Source organism: Erinaceus europaeus, chromosome 13 (genome assembly GCF_950295315.1).
Source record: "Erinaceus europaeus chromosome 13, mEriEur2.1, whole genome shotgun sequence".
Classification (NCBI taxonomy): Eukaryota; Metazoa; Chordata; class Mammalia; order Eulipotyphla; family Erinaceidae; genus Erinaceus; species Erinaceus europaeus.
This window is the reverse complement of record NC_080174.1, coordinates 82,941,198-82,965,936: the sequence shown is the minus strand read 5'-3', so window position 1 is coordinate 82,965,936 and position 24,739 is coordinate 82,941,198. Positions and strand designations below refer to the sequence as shown.

The 24,739-nt window shown below is 40.2% G+C and overlaps 2 protein-coding genes across 7 annotated transcripts in view; one reads left to right on the top strand and one right to left on the bottom strand.

The window, feature by feature from the left end:
- EFCAB7 (EF-hand calcium binding domain 7) overlaps positions 1–14,493 on the bottom strand; it is a 50,795-nt gene extending 36,302 nt beyond the window's left edge. Inside the window, exons 1-7 of one of the 4 annotated variants that reach the window (XM_060206329.1) lie at positions 14,350–14,486; positions 13,715–13,889; positions 10,976–11,163; positions 6,731–6,942; positions 5,247–5,333; positions 4,483–4,681; positions 3,805–3,926 (exon numbers count right to left, since the gene is read on the bottom strand). In XM_060206329.1, the coding sequence (XP_060062312.1) occupies positions 3,805–3,926; positions 4,483–4,681; positions 5,247–5,333; positions 6,731–6,942; positions 10,976–11,162 (807 nt within the window). In that variant the 5' untranslated portion in view covers position 11,163; positions 13,715–13,889; positions 14,350–14,486. Of the gene's footprint in view, positions 1–3,804; positions 3,927–4,482; positions 4,682–5,246; positions 5,334–6,730; positions 6,943–10,975; positions 11,164–13,714; positions 13,890–14,331 lie in introns of all 4 variants that reach the window. The other 3 variants (XM_060206328.1, XM_007522532.3, XM_060206330.1) reach the window with 3 other exon arrangements.
- ITGB3BP (integrin subunit beta 3 binding protein) overlaps positions 14,070–24,739 on the top strand; it is a 38,240-nt gene continuing 27,570 nt past the window's right edge. The window contains exons 1-2 of one of the 3 annotated variants that reach the window (XM_016187894.2): positions 14,070–14,228; positions 19,450–19,492. In XM_016187894.2, coding sequence (XP_016043380.1) covers positions 14,224–14,228; positions 19,450–19,492 — 48 coding nt within the window. In that variant the 5' untranslated portion in view covers positions 14,070–14,223. Of the gene's footprint in view, positions 14,229–18,797; positions 18,895–19,449; positions 19,493–24,739 lie in introns of those variants that run through there. The other 2 variants (XM_060206337.1, XM_060206336.1) reach the window with 2 other exon arrangements.

Genomic DNA, 24,739 nt, shown 5'->3' with positions numbered 1-24,739 from the left:
CTCTGCCTGCCTCAAAATAATAATAACAACAACAATATGTATGCTCTCTATAAGATAATAATAATAACAATAATAACAACACGTATGCTCTCTATAAGATAATAATAATAACAATAATAATAACAACATGTATGCTCTCTTTAAGGATTTTGTTTTCTCCTGTAATTCAGGTACTTTGCCAATTTCATGGATTTATCATTTCAAACATGGTTTATGTTTACCCCCCTTGCAAAAATTTCTAATTTCTGAAAACTTGCTCTTCTTTGTTCAACCCCTTGACTCCATATGAAATTGAGCTACCCAAACATTCTTAAGCCAGATTAAAATTATTTGAACAAAATAAATTCAAGAATTCTTTTAGTAAATTGCCCTACTAATCTGAATAAAACAAATTATATAACTATATTCATAACCACATACTTCTCAGAATTGTTGTGAAATTTAATACACAAATATTACGAAGTTTATAAAAAAAATCTTCAAAAAAATTTAAAAATCTCTTCAAAGTGAAATGCAAAGAAAGAACTAAATCCTATTGACAAACAAAAGGATCATAGTCTTATTTTTAGGAAGTATTTCAGTTCATCTGAGAAATATCATATAGTAAACTCTAGCGGGAGGCTGAAAAGGTAGCATAGCAGTTTTGCAAAATCTTTCATGCCTAAGGCTCCAAGGCCCCAGGCTGAATCCCCTGCATCACCATAATACATCACAGCTAAGCAAGTTCTTGTTCTGGGGGGACAGAACAAGACAATACCAGACAACTATAGTGGGCAGTGTTAAGATGAGAAATATGATATAAAAAGTTAGGAAAATAACAGAGAGTTACCAAGTGTTTCCCAAAGACTACATGAGAGCTATGGAATTAAAAAGTTGACAGGACATCATCTTTTCCTTGTTAAATTACTGGAGTATCTTTTACCCAGTCCCAGTTACCATTAGCATCACTCCTTACTCTAGATTTCTCAGGAGCAAAACTTAAGACTTTGTTATATAATCACTGTGACACACAGCTCCGTTTGGGTAGTCTGTTAGATTTGGCCCTACCTACCCATTTCAAGTTGTCATTGCTTTGTATCTAGATAAGTCTTCTATCAGCTGCTCAGATATCCCTAATTTTACTTCTTTTTTTTTTTTTTTTTTTAACCAGAGCACTGCTCAGCTCTGGCTTATGGTGGTGCAGGGGAATGAACCTGGGACGTTGGAGCCTTAGGCATGTGAGACTCTTTGCATACCGTTATGCTATCTGCCTCTGCCTTACTTTTTTCTTTTTTTTAACCAGACCTATCCAGTATGTGGTCATGCTACACAGCATACAACACAGTGACATTTTACAAGACTAATTAGTTTAATTAATTAAAGTAATTGTGGGGGAGTCCGGTGGTATCGCAGCAGGTTAAGTGCACGTGGTGCAAAGGGCTTAAGGATCCCAGCTCAAGCCCCCAGCTCCCCAACTGTGGGGGGAGGGGCCGCTTCACAATTTCACAAGCAGTGAAGCAGATCTGCAGGTGTCTGTCTTTCTCTCCCCTTGTCTGTCTTCCCCTCCTCTCTCCATTTCTCTCGGTCCTATCCAACAACAATGACAGCAATAACAACAATAACTACAACAACAGTAAATTATTTATAACAAGGACAGCAAAAGGGGATAAATAAATAAATAAATAAAATTAAAAAAAAAAAACTAAAGTAATTTTTGGTTGTCGCCAGGGCTTTACAAGGCTGGTCTGGCATTTTCAGATAGAACAAGACATAAAGAGACAAAGATACCACAGCACCTCCAGTGTGGTGGGGGCTGCACTCAAGTCACGGCTGTGCATGTAACAAAAGAGGAGCTGTATCCAGGTGAACTATCTTGCTTAGCCCTAGAGAAAGAAAGAGCAAGGGAGCACAGGGCCACTCACTTCCTGCATATGCAGCATCATGGATCAAACCTGGGAGCTCAGGCATGCAAGTCCTATGCTCCACCACTGAGATATCACCCCAGGACTCAAATCAATACCCGCTAAACAAACTGCATGCTGCCATTCTCATATAAAGACAAATAGTAATATTACAATAATATTATCAGCACTGCTATATGTTAAAGTGAGTACTGTTCATGGCACTAGATGAAATGTTTTACATCTGTTAGATAAATTGTATCTTTCAAAAACACACTAATCAATTTCATTTATAGTTAGGAAAACTGAGACTCAGAGGGGCTGCCAACTTACCAAAGATCAGAGTTACTAAGTGAAAAAGCTAGTAGGGTTCAATCACAGGTCTTTCTACCCAAAGTTCTTCTTTTTAAAATTTTTTATATTTATTTATTTTCCCTTTTGTTGCCCTTATTTTTTATTGTTATAGTTATTGTTGTTATTGATGTTGTTGTTGTTAGATAGGACAGAGAGAAATGGAGAGAGGAGGAGAAGATTGAGAAGGGGAGAGAAAGACAGACACCTGCAGACCTATTTCACCGCTTGTGAAGCGACTCCCCTGCAGGTGGGGAGCCGGGGGCTTGAACCGGGATCCTTACTCCGGTCCTTGCACTTTGCACCACGTGTGCTTAACCCACTGCGCTATCGCCCGACACCTGAATCCAAAGTTCTTAATCAGCACCTAGAACAGTGCTTAGCAGAGTGGTCATTCAATGTCAAACAAATGAATAAATAAGTAAAATATTGGGCAATAGGACCTTTACATTTTGCTAATAATAAAATAATTTTTTCATTTTTTAATTCAAGGCCATAGTTTACACTAAGTAAAATAGTTGGGATGTATATTGTATGAGTTGAACTGAAAGCACTTATTTTGGTGTGGACCCAACTAATAAAGCTTGCCACATAGAAAAGTCTCATTATAGTTTTAGTATAATCCGTATTAGTATTTACTAATATATATATATGTACGTATATGTAGGCTAAGATGATGTTTACTTATATTTTGAATTAGGTAAGCCATGATTAAGTAATATTAGCATTAAATACACTTGCAGAATACATAAAGGTTTCATTCGTACAAACTAATATTGTCGGAGCACTAAATAATTGTGTGTGAGCAAGTTGGACATGCACGCCAAATTGCTCAGGGTGTCTAGATTCCTAAACAGTCTGAACAAAATTCCTTGGAGATAATGTTTTGAAAGTTTAATATAGAACAAATGTCACTGTCTAGCAATTTAAAGATATAAGGGACTTCAGAGTTCAATAACAAATACAGAGTTGTTATTTGAAACAAAAATGTAGCTCTTGAGAACAATCAGTTCAGTTTTCTAACTGCAGTTGTAGTATGTGGTCATAACCATTTTTCCCCCTTTTACAGAGGTCTCTAGGTACACATTTTTAATGTATCCTAGCAGTTTCCAGTTAATGTTTTATATTTCTGTAGCTATTATTTTCTGTTGAAAGAAAACTAGTAAAGGTTGATTCTAGAAAGGGAAAACAAAGGAAGATCAATATTAACACTCTACAAATATTGACTTAGCAAAGTGACTTGGTTATCTTTCTCTCGTAGGAATTGATATTGAATGAATGATTTATTTATAAGAAACTTCTATTGGATGTTAAACAAAACAGAAAATTATTTGGCAAAGTACAAAGTTGGATAATCTACTGAAGAGCCATCATTTTTAAACTGAAGACCACACGGCAATATTCTTGTTCATCATTTTTACTTTGTAAATGTTAAAACTAGCTTACAGGTAGTTCACAGAAAAATGCTAAGAATTACTTCACAAATGTTCTGGATTCTCCATAGAAAGTGAACAGCTATTGATAAGCTTAAATGTTTTCAGAAAGGAACCATCTCTAATTTAAAATACTATACCTTTATTGAGTTGGGCTCAGTTAACTTGGAATTTCGATTACTGTTAGCACCCATGATAATGGTGAAGGAAACAGACGTTTTGAACTTTCTAGTTGTCCCCAGTGAATGATTCCTGGTGTCACCTGTAACAATCAATACACAGACAGCTATTTGGCCTTATAAAATTTTCAATAGGAAATCTGTTTCTTAGCACAGTGAATATAAAAGGTCTGTATATTAATTTTGTTCTTCCTATTTAAATAAAGTCAGAAGTTTTGTATTAATCTGGTTTTAATGATCCTTAATTTATGGACTAGTAAGATTCCTTATTGCAATGTCATCTTTTAGCCCGAAAATTTAATTTTAATACAATATGATGAGCATAGCCAAGTCAAGTTCCAGAATAAAATTTAACTTCAATAGATTTTTTACAGCAAAGAGAGCCTAACTACTACTTAACTACAGTTGGAGTCTTGTTTGTTTTATCATTAATAAATCAACTGAAGTGAATATTAGGTATATCTGCATATAATGCTCCATTCCTTTTTAACCACTATAGTACCTTGTTTTTTCCCCTTAACTTTTATTTATTTTTTAATAGTGATTATTAATATTAGTTTACAAGATTCCGGGAGCATAGTTCCACATCGTAAGACCTTGCGTTCCTAATCAAGAGATTCTTAGTATCAGAGTGAATACCTTTATCTGAGAATGTTTCCTGGTCAGTTTTTCTTATGATTCTAGGCGATGGTTTTGGAAGTGGTAATGACCGGTCCTTTTCAGAGGACCCTCTGGTGTGGCTTCCAAACTGTTGACGTCTCAGTTTACCATCAACCTCCAGTTTTTCTAAAGTAGTTTTGAGACATTGCTCACTGGTTGTCATATATAATTTACAAAACTACAGGAAAAAAAAAAAACAGTCCAGTGGGTAAAACATTCAATCACACATTTGGGAGAAGGTAAATGCACATTAGTAGGCAAGGGATAGACTGACAGATGGAATATATTTCCTATTGAACTAGGTTACTCATTTTATTTCCTTGAATCAGATTGACCACCCTCAAGTGACCCAGTGAAATGCAGTCATGACTCAATGAGAAGGTCATACGCTGAGTAAAAATAAAATGCTACACATGATTTATTTGTTTTTTTTTTTTTTTTTTTTTACACAATGTGTAGACCTACGTTTATTCTAAATTAATTTTTTATGGTTCTCCCACCCAAGAAAAGAATTCTTTCTAAGGAGAGTCTCCATGTTTGTAGGCATCTTCATGTGTTTTAACTTGGTTGTACTATTCTTCACACAGGCATTAGATTACAATTGTGGGACTGGAGAGATTAAACTTCTCACATGATTAGTATACCATTCATAAGTATGTTATTGTCAATACTAACAAGATGGAACCCTTTAAAAATATTCTCCTACACAGTAAGCAGATTTATGTCAATACGGGATGACGCACCTTGATGTAGTCAAATCTCCCATCAGCATTCACGCCAGCCAAGTTAATCATGGCGTTTACTTCTTCTCGAGTCATTTTTTCACCTCTCTGAAAAGAACAGAATGTACTGTAAGGCGACACTTTGCTACTCATGGCATGGTGTCAGGCCATTTTAATATATTCTACAAGTAAGCCTGAAAATATAGTTTTCATTATAAATCTCAGAATGGGTGTCATGATAAAAAAATGACATTATGATATAAAATAAATGTTTACAACTTAGTGAATTTTGGGTAGGCAGAATTTCAGTTTATTAAACTTCAATAATTGTATATGAGAACTAGTAAGGAGCCAGATAGTGGCACACCTGGTTGAGTGCACATTATAATGTGCAAGGACCCAGGTTCAAGCCCCGTCCCCACCTGCGGGGGGTGGGGGGGGTGTCTGCTTGAAGAGCGGTGAAGCACGTCTGCAGGTGTCCCTTTGTTTCTCTCCCTCTCTATCTCCCCCCTTCCCTCTCCATTTCTGGCTGTGTCTTTCCAATAAATAAAGATAATTACTGAATTTAGTGTAATGATGCTTTCTCACATTGTACTAAGAAATGGAATACAGTTCTAACCCCATCAGCTTCTCTTTTGTTTGGCATATATGAAGCATGAACCTACCGTTAACTCACAAATAGTTCTGGGCAGGACAGAATTGCACAGGAGTGCAAGGGGACTGATTCATGGGGTCAACGTAATACTTTATCTTTTATTTACAAGGCATCTTTTCTCAAGAAGGAGCATTAGTTATTATATAGATGTATATATTTTTTCACTTAACCTTCTGATAAATTAGCAGTTTTAATGTAGTTTTTTTTTTCTTTTTTTGCCTCCAGGGTTTTCGCTGATTCGGTATCTGCATTGTGAATTCATTGCTCCTGTGGCCATTTTTTTTTCTTTCAATTTCTTGGATAGGACAGAGAGAAATTGAGAGGGAAGGAGTTGATAAGAGAGGGAGAGAGAAAGATAGACACCTGCAGACCTGCTTCACTGTCTGTGAAGCGACTCCCCTGTAGGTGAGTCCTTGTGCTTCCTACTATGTGCGCTTGACCCAGTGTGCTACCACCCAGCCCCCTTCTTGTAGATTTTTTGGTTGTCAAAGCGAGACTCTAAGTTGCATTGCAAAATATTCCTATTATAAAACTGACATTACAAAAAAAAAAAAAAAAAGTTTCACAGATTTTAAAAAATTTTCTCTTTTGTTGCCCTTTTTATTATTGTTGTAGTTATTATCGATGTCGTCGTTGTTGGATAGGACAGAGAGAAATGGAGAGAAGAGGACAAGACAGAGGGCAGAGAAAGACAGACAACTACAGACCTGGTTCACTGCCTGTGAGGCGACTCCCCTGCAGGTGGGGAGCCAGGAACTCAAACCAGGATGCTGAAGCTGGTCCTTGAGCTTCTCACCACATGTGCTCAACCCACTGCGCTACCGCCAGACACCCGTTTCATAGATCTTACCTTTGTTAGAAATTTATAAAGATCACTGTGTAAAATAGAACCATCATCATTTACATCTAATTGCTTAAATGATTTCAGCAGTTCTGCTTTTGAAGTAGGCTTTTCCTTCTTTAAGATTATACAAAAATCATCAAAATTCAGTTTGGCAGTTTGAGGAGTCCAATATTTATTAATGGTCTTTCGGGATGGATTTCTTCCTGCATGCTGAAGAGCTGTGTGATAAGACAAGTAGTATTTATTTGTTACAGTACATTTGGAATTAGTAGCTAACATCCAGTTTTCTGTTGAAGGCATGCTATTTATAATGCCAAACAATGTACATCCACACTAATATGCGTTGGCAATCACACTTTGGTGTTGGCAATCCAGCCATAAAAATGCAGGCCTGTTTCCAAAACAAACATACACATTTCCTTTGTTGCTAGCTAAAAATTATATTATTTTTTAAAAAATATTTTATTTTCTCTTTTATTGCCCTTGTTTTGTTGTTGTAGATATTATTGTTGTCCTTGATGTCATCGTTGTTGGACAGGACAGAGAGAAATGGAGAGAGGAGGGGAATACAGAGGGGGAGAGAAAGACAGACACCTGCAGACCTGCTTCACCGCCGGTGAAGCGACTCCCCCGCAGGTGGGGAGCCGGGGGCTGGAACTGAGATCCTTACTCTGGTTCTTGCGCTTTGCACCACCTGCGCTTAACCCGCTGCGCTACTGCCTGCCTCCCGCCAGCTAAAAATTATTTAATGGTTTCCCTATTTTGACAATTTGGCTCTGATCTGGCATAGTTTAATTAGCTGATAACATCAAATTTATTTATAAATTGCTCCCGTAAAAAAACAAAGGTGGGGGAGTCGGGCTGTAGCGCAGCGGGTTAAGCGCAGGTGGCGCTAAGCACAAGGACCCGCATAAGGATCCTGGTTCAAGCCCTGGCTCCCCACCTGCAGGGGGTGTCGCTTTACAAGCGGTGAAGCAGGTCTGCAGGTGTCTGTCTTTCTCTCCCCCTCTCTGTCTTCCCCCTCCCCTCTCCATTTCTCTCTGTCCTATCCAACAGCAATGACAACAATAATAACTACAACAATAAAACATCAAGGGCAACAAAAGGGAATAAATAAATAAAAATAAATATAAAAATATTTTTTTAAAAAAGATTTAAAAAAAAAAAAGGTCGGGGCTGGGTGGTGGCACAGCTGATGGAGCACGCAGTGTGCGAGGACCTGGGCTCAAGCCCGTCACCACCTGCAGGAAGAAAGCTTTGTGAGTGGTGAAGCCGTGCTGACAGCGTCTTTCTCTTTCTTTCTTTCTCTCTCTCTCTCTCTCTCTCTCTTTTCTTTCTCCTTCTCTAACTCTCTGACTCCTCTTTCAATTTCTGGCTGTTACTATCCAATAAATAAAGATAATTTTAAAATGACTAAAACCGGGGGTCAGGAGGTGGCGCAGTGGGTTAAGCGCATGTGGCGCAAAGCGTAAGGATCCCGGTTCAGCACCCAGCTCCCCACCTGCAGGGGAGTCGCTTCACCGGCGGTGAAGCAGGTCTGCAGGTGTCTGTCTTTCTCTCCCCCTCTCTGTCTTCCCCTCCTCTCTCCATTTCTCTCTGTCCTATCCAACAACAAACAACATCAACAATGGCAATAATAATAACCACAACGAGGCTACAACAACAAGGGCAACAAAAAAGGGGGAAAAATGGCCTCCAGGAGTGGTGGATTCATGGTGCAGGCACAGAGCCCAACAATAACCCTGGAGGAAATAAATAAATAAATAAATTTTTAAAAAATGACTAAAACCAACCATCTGTTTAATTGTTTTGAGGATAAATGAATAACTTAAATCATTAATTTTCATAGCACAATGAATACCTTAACAAAATGAGAAAATAACTAGAGACTATTACTATCAACAAGGTATGACCCCTAAAATGTTTATTACTATTACAGTTTCAAGATTATTCTACATGTCAAGCATATATATAAACCCATCTATTGTAGCTATTGTTCTTATAGAAATTAAGAATCGTATTGAAATGCAATGGCCAAACTATTGATCATTTCTTTCTTTTTTAATGATAGAGACAGAGAGGTGAGAGAGAGAAAGAGAGAGAGAGAGAGTAAAAGACCACGGCACCAAAGCTTCCTTCAGGGCAGTGAGGGCCGGGCTCAAATGGCCTGTACACATGGTAAAGCTGCATGGTATCCAAATGAGCTATTTCACTGGCTCTGTTTTTCATTTCTACCAAAACACTCGGAAGTAAACCCACCAATGAATAAGCAAGCATAAAATATGCCTGTAGAAAAACTCAAGCTCTTAGACTGGTAAAAGGTAAAAGAAGGTCTGCATATTTGCATACATTGTACTTCAGAAAAGCATGACTTTAACCAAGCACAGAGGTTCAGTGAAGTTGAAGACAATAACTTGAAAACTATTACTGTAGGGGCTGGATGCACGTATTACAGTGCACGAGGACCAGGATTATAACCCCTGTCCCCACCTAAAGGGGGAAAGCTTTCTGAGTGGTTAAGCAGATCTACAGGTGTCTCTCTTCTTCTTTATCTCCTCTCCCCTCTCAATATTTGGCTGTCTCTATCAAATAAACAGAAATAAAGTTGTTGAGCAAAGTAACTTGTTAACTTGAAAATCCACAACTCTTTGCATTTTAAGACTCACCACTACTGAGGTGATAAATTTCTTAAGCACTCTGACATGGAATTACAAATCAACATCAGAGATCCCTACTGTGTCAAGCTATCTTCCTGGTCCTAGACTTCAAAGTTTTATAGACTAAATAAGAATTCTACATCTGACATGTAAAGCTGCTACCTGTGATGGAAACTTATGATTAGTAACAATACAAGAACATAGATTAAGAGATATGTTTTTATCTTATTTATGCCAATGCATGGATATACAGATAACTTTGACTTTGGCCCAGAAAAAGAAACAAGAAGATAGTCTGGGAGTGATTTTCAGATCCCAAAATTGACATGGTAATTGCTATCATCCATTCACCTGAAAAATCTTGGTGAGAATGTGTAGTAGCAACTTTGGATAAAACACAAGTAAATATTTTTAACATCACTGGGCCTCCACAGGTAATTCCATTGCTGGAGGTCAACTATTTTTTTTTTTTTTCATTTTAGCTGAGTGGAGAAACAGAGAGAAACTGTTCCATTATTTACAGAGCTTTTCCTAGTGCATCTATTAGTACTAGAGCTCAAACCTGGGCCCTCTCACAGAGTAAGTGAGTTATCTCTTGACCTCCCCCCAAAAGTAAACATTTTGCCTAGAATTAGTGATCTAGATCTCTTGGATAGTGAGACCAAGTCATTTGATATATCTGACTAAGACTGAATTTATTGGTTTAGATAATTTTGCAACTAAAAAATTTAAGGTTTTTCAGGTCCTGGAACAGGATGGCAGAGGACCTAGGGGGGTTTGTATTATTCTGTGGAAAACTGGAACATGTTATGCATGTACAAACTATTATATTGGCTGTCAACTCTAAAACATTAATCCCCGATAAAGAAATAATAAAAAAAGAAAAATGTAAGGTATATAATAGAGTGAAACAAAATTACCTTCAACATCAACCTCTCTAAACAAACCACCACCACTTTGCCCCATCTTCTCTTTATAAATTATACTTATTTCCTAATAAGTTTTATTTATTTATTTATTTTATTATTATTTCTATTGGATAGAGACAGCCAGAAATTGAGACAGTAAGGGGAGATAAGAGAGGGAAAGAAACTGAGAGATACCTACAGCACTGCTTCACTACTGGTAAAGCTTTCCCCTTGCAGGTGGAGACAGGGGGCTTGAACTCTGATCCTCATACATTGTGACATGTGAGCTCAACCAGGTGTGCCACTACCCAGCCCCTTCCTAATAATTTTTATTCATCCAATGTATTTTCATTTTTTATTTTAAGTTCAATTCAGACTAGTGATTCAGTTGCCAAAAGTGTCTTAACTCTATAATTATTCATCTTAAATTACCAAAATAATGATTTAAAATTTTTTAAACAAGTAACTGAAACTGCAAAAATACTAATCTCATCTGTCTAAACACTGAAAGTTTTGTTTGGGAACTCCTAGAGTATATGATGATGTAAATGTCACAAGAGCTTCATCTCTGAAGCTTCGCTAACTAACTGGGTTGATTCAACAATGCAATTTTGGTACCAGGATTGACAATCTATATAAACTTTTAGTGAACAAGGCAAAATACTTAAGAGTAATAAAAACTTTACCCAAGTAAAGTTGATCTTTAGAAATAATGTTTTCTAAACTGCTCTTGAAAACAGTTAAGTAGGCAGCTCTACAATTCATATAAAATATCTCCTCTTCAGTAGGCAGACATTTCTTTGTTCGTGCACCTTCAGAAATATCTGACCTCTGACTGGAGAAAGTCGCATCACTTCCTGGACTGATGGCCATTCTATCAGAAAAAAAAAGTGTTAATCACCTGAAATGCCAGTGTCATCTTAACATTAAAATGGGGGGGGGATATTTCAAAACTTTAAAGGGTTTAAATGTAAAGATAATCATTACAATATGCATATAGCTGGCTGTATTATCAAATATTAAACCAGAATAAGCCTTTGGCAGTTCACACACACACACACACATACACACACACACACACACAATCAAAAGTACAAAGTCAAAACAATGATGTAACACAAACAAAAGAGGAATCATAAGGCAAAAGAGAATCACATCGGGAGCTGGGTGGTGGTGCAGAGGGGTAAGTGCACATAGTATGAAGCTCAAGGATCCTGGTTTGAGCTCACCACTCCCCACCTGCAGGTGTGGGAGTTGTTTTGCAAGAGGTGAGGTAGGTCTGCAGGTATCTATCTTTCTGTCTCTCTCTCTATCTTCCCCTCCTCAATTTCTCTCTGTCCGATCCAATAAAATGGAAAAAATGGCCTCCGGGAGCAGTGGATTCGTAGTGCTGGCACGGAGTCACAGAGATAGCCCTGGAGACAAAAAGGAAAAAAAGAAAAAAAAATTCAAATCTATTCTTTTAAAACAAGAGGACAGTCAGTTGGGACTCTTCATAGTGTTGTCATGAGGATTAAGTTAATACAGCTGAGGCATACAGAACAGTACCTGGCATGTAGTAAGAGATAAATAAACTGTGGCATGAAGCCCCACAATAATGAGTTTAGATGTGAGGTGAGTTGTAGTTGGCATCCATCCTCCACAATAGGACCTGTTATTTTACTAATATCTTAGTAATGTAGCCCTAGGTTCAATGAATGACTTCTTCAAAATCTAACTCATTATAATATCATGAGATTTTACCGAGTTCTATTATTTTGAACATTCTTCTGCAGCGCTTCTGTTTATAACTGAAAGAATTATCCAACAACTTCATTTATCCCTACTACAGTTGTCAGGTCTATCTGGTCCGTTTTACAGATGAGGAAATTGAGGGACAGAGATGTTAAGGAGCCAAGAGGAAGCAGCCAAAGGCAGCGTATTTCTGTAACAGTTCCTAATGGGAATGGAGGCTTCTGGGAGGTGCTGTGTTGGTATGAGGCACTAAATTGTACTGCTGCGCCAACAGCTTCCAACATTATTTTACTCAGTTTTGCCTTCTAAAAAAAATACATGGCAACAGAATAAATTGAATATTTCAAGTTCAACAGTAAGACGACACAATAGTAGGGTCCCCTTCAGGACTCATTGGATTCTGACTCAGGAGGCCTAAATCACTGGCACCTTCTTGAATTATATAGGCCTTTTACACTTGGGAAAGAAAGATAATAATCGCTTATCATGGATGAAGTACCCTATTTATAATATACATGCCGCCAGCCTGACATTTCATATTACACCAGATTTAGAAGGACCCCACAGGGATGTGGTGTCACAGTCTGGTTGCTGCAAATTGGTATCAAGTATAATTAAGCACTGAGTTTTAAACACACACGCGTGAACGCATCTCTGCACTAAGGAGAATGAAATCTGGTTCAAGGAAGGAGAATGAATGTTCATTTTGTAGTAGGCAAATAACATATATATGTATATGTATATATATATATATTCCCCCCCCCTTCTCAGGAAACAGTATCCCCAACCACTGTTTCCAAAGAAAGTGACTCTCTCACGATGAAATCCTAAGGCTGAAATATTCCCGAATTTGATTCTTTCCCTTCCTGGGATCAGCCTCAACGGGAGATATTATACATATATACATATACATATATATATATTTGCACCGCCCCCCACCCCCACCCCGGGCTTGGAAACCGCTTTCATTTCAAACTTGAGCCCGAGACCAAGGCAAAGGGGCCTGGAGACAACATCGCAGCAAACGGCTCCATCAATAACCAGCTGCACGACAGCAAAGGAAAATCAACTGTTAAGCGGTGCCTGCGGGCTGCACAAAGGCCGAGTGGAAACAGATCACACACACAGACACACACACAGACACACACACACACAGACACACACACACACACAGACACACACACAGACACACACACACAGACACATACACAGACACACACACACAGACACAGACACACACACACAGACACACACAGACACAGACACACACACACCTCTAGATCCATGCACAGTGGAAACAGGCCACACACACAGACACAGACACACAGACACACACACACACACACACAGACACACACTCACACACACAGACAGACACACACACACAGACACACACACCCCGCTAGATCCATGCACAGTGGAAACAGGTCACACACACACACACACACTCACACAGACACACACACACACACACCCCGCTAGATCCATGCACAGCTGGTCTCCCCAAACATCTGTGTGTGTGTCTTCCTCCCTCCGGGCGTTTACAGGGACATTTCGAGGACAAGCAAGGACCAAGTATCAGCAAAGCAGTCAAGAGAAGCAGGCGGCAGAAGAGCAAGCCCAATAGTGGGGGTTTAGGAGCTACTCAAGAGGATGAAGAAGGGGATCCATTGGGAGAGCTGTTTTGCTACCTAATTCCAGCTCCCCAGCCAGCCGCCGGCGCAGCCAACGCTCTGCGCTGAGTCCGCGATCGCCCTCAATGTCTCCAGGCCGACCCGGGCCCAGCCCCGTTCCCATGGCAACCGCGCTGCCCCGTCGCCGGAAGTAAGGCTGGGAGCACCTTCGCCCAACCTTCCGGCTAGAAATCTACAGAGGGAGAGAAGAAAAGAAAAAAAAAAAAGACTGTTCATCCAGAGCCGGACAGAGCTGTTTTCTGTTGCTGTGAGGACCAGAGAGACCCGAGAGAGGACCCTGCGTCACACTGGCCGGCCCCTGGCTACCGTCCTGGATGGTGATCACACCCTACTCTCTCCTTCCCCACTTCCGTTAGGTGCAAAGGGTGTTTCCGGGGGGGGCCGCGTTGGCTGTCACACAGCGTTCAGAACTGAGCGGCTCCTCTCCTCGGGCAGGGGAAGAGGTGATGGAGTTTGTGCCTGCGACGGCGGCGGCGGCGGCGGCGGCGCGTCTCTAGGGTGTCAAAATGCCGTAGGTATCGCCTCCCTCCCCCCGGAGCTGCCGCTGGCCGGGCCCCCGGCGGACACGAAGGGAAACGGGCAGCTCCCGCGCTGGACACACCCTCCCTGCCCACCCGGGGGTCGCTGCTCACTCCAGTGACATCACTTCAGACATCGCGTTCGTTAAAATCTGCTGTGGCTTGTGTCGGCGATGTGTTTAGCCAAAACACAAGTAAAAATACCACGAGAGTGGGATACGGGGCGCTAAGACCCGCCATCTTTGATGGAGCCTTTGGCGGCGGGGTCTATCGGGTCCGCTGACGTGAGTTCGCGGAAGCTCGCGAGATCTCCCCAACGGGGTCTCCGAGGAGGAGGCGGAGCCTGCGCAGTGCGGCATGGGCCCCTCTTGGGGAAGCTGCTTAGCGCTGGAGACCTTCCCTGCTTCTGCTGCCCCATAGAACCCATTAAAAAAAAAATTTAATTATCTTTATTTATTGGATAAAGGATACTAGAAATTATGAGGAAGGGGGAGCTAGGGAGGAAGAGATGACTTGTGAGGCTTCTCCCCGCCCTGCAAGTGGGGACAGGGGGCTTGAACTCGGGGCCTTATGAATTGTAGAATTTGGGCTCAGCCAGGTGCGCTACCACCTGGCCCCCTACTAAGACTTTTTGAAAAAATATATTTATCTATTTATTATTGGCTAGAAACAGAAATTGAGAAGGGAGAGAGAGATCTGCAGCACTGTTTCGCTTACCAAGCTTTCCCCCTGCAGGTGGGGACCAGGGCCTTGAACCGTGGTCTGTGCGCGCAACCCAGTGCACCACCACCTGGCCTCCTTTATTTATGTTTGTTTCTAAAAATAGGGAACATTTATTGATATCGAATTCGTTTGTCATACAGTTTGCCTACTGCAAGTATACAGTTTAATGAGTTTTAGTAAATTTATATAATCATCATCACACTCCAGTTTGGGAACATTCAGACTTTAGGTACTTTAAGAACATTATTACATTGCTAAATCAATAAGAATCTTTTGGTCCATTAATATCAGGGTGGTGATGTTCTTTCTCGAAGGTATTATTGCCTTTTAACAGCATTTAAAAACAAAGGATTAAAAAAATTTTTTTAATTATTATTTATTTATTGGATAGAGACAGTCAGAAATTGAGAGGAAAAGGGAGATAGGGAGAGAGACCCCTGCTTCACCACTGGCAAAACTTTCCCCTGCAGGTGGGGACTGGGGGCTGGAACCTGGGTTCTTGTGCATTGTATGTAGTGTGTGCACTCAACCAGGTGCCCCACCACCCGGTTCCCTAAAAAAAATTCTATCTACCTGTGGTTTCACCGATAGTACATACTATCTTTTTTAAGCGGTTCTTTAAAATATTTTTTATTTATTAAATATTAGAGACAAAGATTGAGAAGTAAAGAGAGAGAAACACCTGCTGTTTGCCTGCTTGTGAAACTTTCCACCTGCAGGCAAGGACCCGGGGCTTGAACCTAGGGTTTTGCCCTGAACCAGGTGTACCACTGCCTAGTTCTAAATACTATCTTTTAAGTTGTTTTTTTTTTAAATACGTATATTGTACCTTGATTTCTCCTGTACTTTCATAAAATACAAACGTATAGCACATCTGGATAAACAAATGTTCTAAAGTTAAACTTTTTTGAAAAAGGAACCCTCAGGTGTTAGTGTTGGAAATACAAGTAGGTACAGCCTCTGTCAAATACTGTATTCAGATTCCTCCAAAATTTAAGAGTTTAGGGGCCTGGTGGTGGCGCACCTGGTTGAGTGCATACATTACAATGTACAAGGAGGATGCTGGGCCATGGCACAGCCGCTTGAGTTCACAAAGTATGAAGTTTAAAGAAGCACACCAGGATACGGGGGTCCAGCCCTTGGCTCCCCACCTGCAGGGGGGATGCTTCACAGTCAGCGAAGCAGATCTGCAGGTGTCTGTCTTTCTCCTTCTCTATCTCCCCCCTCGCTTCTCAATTTCTTTCTTTCCTATCCAATTTTTAAAAAAAAAAAAGGCCACCAGGAGCACCAATAACCCTGAAGGCAAAAACAAACAAGTCAACAATGCACAAGGACCTGGGTTCAGACCCCCATCTGGGAAGCTTCACAAATAATGAAGCAGTGTTGCAGGTGTCTCTCTGTCTCTCCTTCTCTATGTCCCATTCTCTCAGTTTCTTTTTCTTTAAATTTTTTTATTTTCCTTTTTGTTGCCCTTGTTGTTTTATTGTTGTTGTTATTGATGTTGTCGTTGTTGGATAGGAGAGAAATGGAGAGAGGAGGAGAAGACGGGGAGAGAAAGATAAGACCCCTGCAGACCTGCTTCACTGCCTGTGAAGCGACCCCCCTGCAGATGGGGAGCTGGGGGCTCGAAGCAGGATCCTTACACTGGTCCCTCGCTTTTTACCATATGCACTTAACCCACTGAGCTACCACCGGGCTCCCCATTCTTTCAATTTCTATCTGTCCTATCAAAAAAAAATTAAGACTTGAAATGTCATATGACCCAGCTATTCCAGTTTGGGGTATTTATTTGAATACTGTGAAGACAATTTAAAAAGATCTATTTGCTGCATCATTTACAATGGTCGAGACAACCTAAGTATCCAGTGACAAGAGACAACATAAGCATATATACACATATAGATATGTATATACTTAGACATATATGTACTGATTTTACACACACACTAGACTAACTCAACCATTAAAAAAAACAAGCAGGGCATATGGACAGTTTGTATTTATTATTTGTATTGGACAGAGACAAAAAGAAATTAGGAGGGGGAGTTGGAGAGGGAGAGAGACAGAGACACCTGCAGCCCTGCTTCACCACTCTGGACGCTTTTCCTCTGCTGAACCTGAGTCCTTGTGCACTTAACTGGGTGGCACCACCGCCTGACCCCCATAAGGATAATTTGTATTAAGGGAAAGAAGTCAGGTGGAGAAAGGTTAAATAGCATATGATTTCACTCTTACATGGGATAGTTTTTTAAATCATTTTAAAAAACAAGCAAACTCATGAGCCCATAAACTAGAATATATTCATGGTTACCATAAGGAGAGAAGTGGAGGGGGGAAAGATAGCTTGTGAAGGGGGCAGATTGTGTGGTAACATAAGGAAACTAGACTTCTAAGCATTGTCACCAACAGCTGGGCACCTAGTTGACCTAAACAGATTTTGTCATGTATGAAGATGTGGAATTCTAATGTGTATTTGATAATTATGCGCTGTTACAAACAAGTGTTGCTTCAATAAAAATGCGTAACGTGTACGTAAGTGCGCGCCTTTTGGACTATATGCTCCAAAGCTAAATTACTTCCTGCCCCCTCCATTCTTTTCACACTGAACTGATTTTAGAGAGATATGAGTAGCTCTTTAAGCCAGTTTAACCAATCTCAAGAGAAAATCTCTATTGTAGTCTGACAAATACAGTAGCAAAAGTCAGCCATTCTTTTAAGATAAATTCAACTTTGACATTTCATATGAATTAATCATGTCCTGTAATTTGTGTACATTGTCTAGCACTTCTATTTTTTTCTTGATCTCTTTAGTTATTCTGAGTAGTCATTTTTCTAGACTCTAAATATTTTTGCTTCCTATAATACTTTAGAATATAATCCTTTGGGGGGTCGGGTGGTGGCGCAGTGGGTTAAGCGCACGTGGCGCGAAGCGTAAGGACTGACTTAAGGATCCCAGTTCGAGCCCCCTGGCTCCCCACCTGCAGGGGAGTTGCCTGGGCGGTGAAGTAGGTCTGCAGGTGTCTGTCTTTCTCTCCCCCTCTCTGTCTTCCCCTCCTCTCTCCAGTTCTGTCCTATCCAACAACAATGACATCAATAACAATAATAATAACCACAACAATGTTAAACAGCAAGGGCAACAAAAGGGAAAATAAAAATATTAAAAAAATAATAATATAATCCTTTGTCATTATTGCATAAGCTCAGATTTTCCCAATAATTCAAGTAGCCTGATTTCTGTTTCTCAGGGATCAGGAGAGTACTTTCAACACTGCATTTGTCACAGGGAAACTGGTTTAATTTACATTGACCTTTTTCTCCTTTTAACATTTAGCCTGTATTCAACAAAAGGTTGATGCCTGCTCTTTAGCAGACAGCTGTAGGAAATCAAGTATTATAAATATTCGGCTTTCCTTTCTAAGCGGTGTCACCAACAGCTGGGCATCTAGTGTAGCTGAACAGATTCTGCATAGAAAGAGACTGGCATGTTCCTGAGTCAGTTCAGGAACATAGTTTCTTATAGATTTGGGACTTGTAAAGACATAGAACATCTGTTCCTTGGTTAAGTCGTGGTCTGGTAGCAGTGAATCATGTTTAAATCTAGAATGATGTGCGACTCTTTCTTTCACCTTGTCATGCTTTTATATTACACTTAGTACATTCATTCTGCAAATAGTATAGTCTCAACATCCCCAGCTAACAAAGCGTGTAAATTATTTTGCTCCTATGTGTAGTAATTGTTATGGATACTATTTTAGTTTTGTTCTGGTGTAGTCAGGCACAATCTCACTGTTTAGGCCATCCCTTCCTTCAGACAGAGATAGGGAGAGGTAAAGAGAGAGGGAGAGATATCCACTGCACTGAAGCTTCCTCTGTTGCCAGAGAGCCTCCCATGTGGCACCAGGGCTTCTTCTTATGGCAGTGCAAGCATCCTACTGGGTAAGTCATCTCTCCTTCCTCAGTAGTATTTGAAAACACACAAGTGCAGTGAGATTTTTGCATAATAATGCTTTAATAATGGAATTGATACTGCACGTGTAGAAGCACTTACAGAAATCCATGTAAACAATTATTAATAATCTATCTTGAATTTTTTTTTTTTTTTTTTTGCTCTCCTGGGTTATTGCTGGGGCTCTGTGCCAGCATTACTAATCCACTGGTCCTGGCAGCCTTTTTTTTTTTTTTTGATGGGACAGAGAGAAATTGAGAGAGAGAGGGAGGGAGGGAGATAGACACCTGCAAACCTGCTTCACCGCTTGTGAAGTGAGCCCCCTCTGCATGTGAGGAGCCGGGGGCTTAAACCGGGATCCTTGTGCTTTGTCCTATTATGCTATTTTAAAAGCCCAGTTTTATTATAAGTATTGCTTTCCTCTTATGGCATTCTCCTGGAGTTGGCAAAGCTGACTTAGAATCTGTGTTTATATATATATTACTCTTAAGTACTTAGCTACTTAAAACATATATCTAAGACTTCTTTAATTATTTCCTTTGCAGTGCTAAAAGGTCACTAAGACTGGATGATGAATTAGACGGAAATGTAAGTATATTTACAAGTTTTAAAGTGCATCAGCTTGTTTTTTTAATTTTTTAAAAAATATTTTTATATTTACTCCCTTTTGTTGCTCTTGTTTTATTGTTGTAGTTATTATTGTTGTTGATGATGTCATTGTTGTTGGATAGGACAGAGAGAAATGGAGAGAGGAAGGGAAGACAGAGAGGGGGAGAGAAAGACAGACACCTGCAGACCTGCTTCACCGCCTGTGAAGCGACTCCCCTGCAGGCGGGGAGCCAAGTGTTCAAACCCGGATCCTTAACGACGGTCCTTGCATTTTGTGCCATGTGCGCTTAACCCACTGCACTACCGCCTGTCCTCCCCCAACTTTATGTTTTTACTAGGCTATTCTGTAAACATCTTAATGAAGTAATTTAGAAGTTAATTCATTATTTATAGAAAAATATATCTTACCATTTAAGTGCACAAGAAACAAACAGTGCTTTTATCTGTATTCTGTTATCAACTAGATCAAAATAAAAATATTAACACCATTTCCATATCCAAAATATAATTACCTCATTCAGTTCTGCTGGCATGCTTAAGCAATAAAATACTAACACTGTAATAAATTTCACCCTGGCTGTCCCAGTAAAAATAAAATTGTACTATTGTTATTACTTTTTGTAAATGTAGTCATAACACATTCCCTGGGCCAGCATATCATGATTTATGTTAGTTTATTATCTTTTCATTCCAACTATGGGTCTAAATATAAATAACAAATACTGAGACACTTATGACCTCACTAATCCCACAGACAAGTCAATTGGCAAGAAAGTAAATGAAGACAAATAACTATTCAATAAGTGGAGTCCTAAACACTTCATGTGAGAACGCTATTTCAGTAGATGGGTTTTCTATGGAATTTCTCTTTGGAAGACTCACTGGTATTTAACAGTTTCCCATTTAAAAAAGTTCTTTGATGTTATTTAAAAAACTAAAATAAAGGTGGCAAAATACAGCAATGCCACTAAAAAAATCATTAGCAGTGCAGTTAGCAATTTAGAGTACCATTATCCAACTTGTTCTGTGCAGAATGCAGCTGTGACTGTAATTCTGCATCTGTTTCTATGGTCAGAATGGTATTTTGGTACATGAGTAGTCCAGCTTGAAATAAAAGATTGTTCTTTCCTGCTCCCAAACTGTTCTTTGGGAGAGGGGAACGTTGTTTCCATGAGAAAGAGTAGCTATGTAGCAATTCATTTTTTCTATGAAGTACGGCCGTGGCCGTAACAAACTTTTTCCATGGATTTTTTTCTTCAGACTAAGATGTGTCAAAGTAAGTAACCAGTGCCAGAGCTAATTAATGTCCCGTATTTTTTTTTTTAGTACCTTCATATGTTCATATGGCCCAATTATTTACCTTTAATCAGCTGACTTACTTGTTAAGACATAGCTACCACCTGCTAAAAGCAGGCTCCTGGTTCCAGTTCTGAGTCTTTCTTCAACATTTCCATTTTTTTGTATTTCCAAGTTTTATATTCTTGCATCATCATTTTTCTGTAACTCTATATTCACAGTTTAATAGCTTTCACATGGGTAAGTGTAGGTGTTTCTCCTAGTGGGCTTTTCTCCTAACCTGCATCTATGTTGCATTCACTTCCATAACGACTTAGGGCAGCATAATTGATATGCAGAAAGACTTTCATGCCTGAGTGTCTGAAGGCCCCCATTCAGTCCCCTGTACCACCATAAGCCAGAGCTGAGCAGTGCTGGGGGGTGGGGTTTAGGATCTTTATGACTTATTCCTGAAGCTACCCAGAAAAAGAAAAATCAAACATTCAACATATATTCCTGGGACCAGTTGGTGACACGCCCAGTTAAGTATACATGTAGCAATGTGTAAGGGCCCAGGTTCAAGACCCTTGTCCTCATCTTCAGGGGCGGGAAGCTTCATGAGCAATGAAACAGGTATGCAGGTGCAGGTGTCTCTCTTCCTCTATCTCCCTTTTTATCTCTCAGTCTCTACCTATACTTTCTAATAAAAAAAAAAAAGGAAAAATGGTCACTGGGAACAGTGGATTTGTTGTGCAGGCACCAATCCCCAGCAATAACCTTGGTGGCAATGAAAAATAATATACATGTATATACATATATTTCTCTAATTCTCTCACTCTGATCGTTGTCAGCATCAACACTGGGGCTTCCTTGTTCCAGAATGACTCTTGGAGAGGAAAGGGAGGAAGCCACATCATAGAAACCTCCTCCAGTGCAGTGAAGGCTGGACGGGAACCGGGAACCGGGAACCGGGAACCAGGGACCTGGGACCTGGGACCTGGGTTGTGTCTATAGCAAAGCAGTGCACATCCACATTCCTGTACCTCTAAGCAGGCTTGATTGCAGTGGCGGTCTAGAGGATGTTGTAACCTTTGTGGATATTTCCTCTAGCCAGCAGTACGCTGAAAAGTGGCTGAGGACTTGAACCCAGGTCCATGCATGTGGCAAAGTGTGCGCCCCCAGTGGTGGAGCTGCTCCTGCCCCTACACACTTCATTTATGTGATGCACAAGGATAGGCAAAGCTTCCTGTGGTTATGAAAATTAGAAAGTGGTTGCCTGTGAGTTGGAAAGCAGGAGTTGAAAATGAGTAGTAGGACAAGGGAATCTTCTGCAATGATGGGAGTGTTGTGTGTTTCCGGCGGTGACTGTGTTACTGTATATACAGTTAGGAGAAGTCAGTGCTGACCACTTAAAATCTGTGAATCCAATTGTATGCAAATCATACTTAAATTAAGAAAATAATAGATCTGAGGAGGAATTCACTTTATGTTTTGAAAAGCAGAAGGATCTATGAAACCACAGTGGCAAGCAAACTAAAATATTTCCTTAAAAAAATGTCTAAATGTCTTGGGAGTCGGGCACAACTGGTTAAGCGCACGTGGCGCAAAACGCAAGGACTACAGTGCCGGCTTTCTGTCGGGGTGATCTCCAGCAGGAAGGCAACCAACTGGTTCTCTTTCGCTCGCTCAAGGGACAAAACAAAGCAAAGACACTGGGGAGACTGAAGCATGCTCAGATCTCGTTTATTGGCAGGTGGACATGAGTTTAAATAGAAAACCAAACAAAGAACATATTTCAAACATGTCAGGAATTACCGGTTTCTTAAAGGTCAGCTTGCCCCTATGGTAGGGGGTTGGCATGACAGGAATTGATGAGATACATAAAGGTCAAGACAGTTATTCTCCGTGATGCAAGCAACTTAATTATCCAAAGGTATTTGAGAGAAATATAGGGGTTAAGTCAGCAGGGTGAGATAGGGTAAAGATAAACAGAGCATGGTAGGTATCAAAGCTATAAGGAAATAGTTTGGTGCTTCACTGACTGTTGTCAGAGAGGTGTGTGATGGAGTGTGCTTTCTCTAGTGATCAGAAGTGGGGTGGTTGTGTGAACTCTGGATGACTGTGTGAACTTTGAATGAACCGTAAGGCAGGCAGCCATGTGTCCTGCAGTTAATGGAGAGAGGCAGGTCTCTGTGGGCTTGAGAGTCAGGAAGGGAAGAACTTAGTCTGAGAGACGGTTTCTCCCCTTTGCTCACCTCAGTTGAGAGAGACTAACAAGAGGGTATCTTCTCAGACTTCCATCCAAGGATGGGGCTAGTTCTCCCTAAGCTCTATCAAGCTTACACATAGCCCCACACCGCGGAAGGATCCCAGTTTGAGACCCTGGTTCCCCACCTGCAGGGGAGTCGCTTCACAGGCAGTGAAGCAGGTCTGCAGGTGTCTGTCTTTCTCCCTCCTTGTCTTCCCCTCCTCTCTCCATTTCTCTCTGTCCTATCCAACAACAACATCAATAACAACAATAACTACAACAATAAAACAAGGGCAATAAAAGGGAAAATAAATTGAAAATAAATATTAAAAAAATGTCTTGACTACAGTGCATAAATACCTTTCATATGAAAATATTTTAGTTACTATCTTACTGTTCTGGGACAGTAATGAGCACGCATAGAAACATCAGCTTTTTATCAGCTTTTAAAATTGTCTTTCCTAGGGGGTCGGGTGGTAGGGTAGGTGGTGCAAAGCACAAGGACCCACTTAAGGATCCCAGTTCCAGCCCCCAGCTTCCCACCTTCAAGGGAGTCGCTTCACAGGCGGTGAAGCAGGTCTGCAGGTGTCTGTCTTTCACTCCCCCCCCCATCTTCCTCTCCTCTCTCCATTTCTCTCTGTCCTATCCAACAGTGGCATCAATAACAACAACAAAAATAACCACAGTTCAGCAGCTTTTTTAAAAAAAATCTATATCCTGTAGTCTGGGAGGAATCAGATACTTTTGAAGTAGTTGTGACTTACCTAATGTATGTCTTCTTCTATTTTCTTTACATCTGCCCCTTTTCTAACTTCCCTTCCCTGGCTCTGTCTATTCTCTGTCTTCGATTCTTTTGCCTAAAGAACCTAGTAGTAACACTCGTTATCATCACTGAGTGGAAAGAGTGTTATTTCTCAGTAGCTTGATCCTCTCAAGCTGCAGACTCTAATTCCCTGTTGAGGTAGACTGAGTAGGTCAAGACCTTCAGCACTGGGGGAATGGCAGAATGAAGTTAAAAGATGGATTTTGGGGTCACTTTTGAGCATCTTTTGTGTAAAAATTAAGAGAATCTTGCCGAAACTTTGAAGGGAAAGAAAATCCGGAGACCAGACTGTGCTTTTGTCAATACCAATAGGCAGGTATATAGAGTCAAGTGGGATGATAGGGAAAGGTAGAGTTTTCTTCCCCTCTATGTGTAATAGTTGTAGAAAGCTGCTTTTCTAACCAACACATTAAAAAAAAAAAAAGGAAGGAAGGAAGAGGGAGAAAGAGGTTTCCATATATGTATGGTGGAGGTATTTTTATATACATAGAAAGACTTGACTTATTTTGTGAAAGCTAGGAAACTGTTTTGAAGGGAAGCTGTATGATCTACAGTTAGAATGTTTAGATATTTGTCAATTGGAAAGAAGAATTTTTTTTGTGAAAATAGGAAAACAAACTGACATAAATGTACATTAGGGTAATGGCTTTCATTTCTTGTACATACTCAGTGAAATAGTTCTGGGCAATAATTCTTGGACAAATAGGGTAGGATTGGATAAATGTCATAGTTTATGACTGAATTGATATAAACAGGTGAACATTCAAGATGGAGAGGTAATAATAACCACCTGATAAAAGACTTAAAACCCTTTCATTCTGCAAAGAAGGTTGCTCTAAAGTTGTAACTTGATATTATAGCTTGATTTTAAGAAAAGATA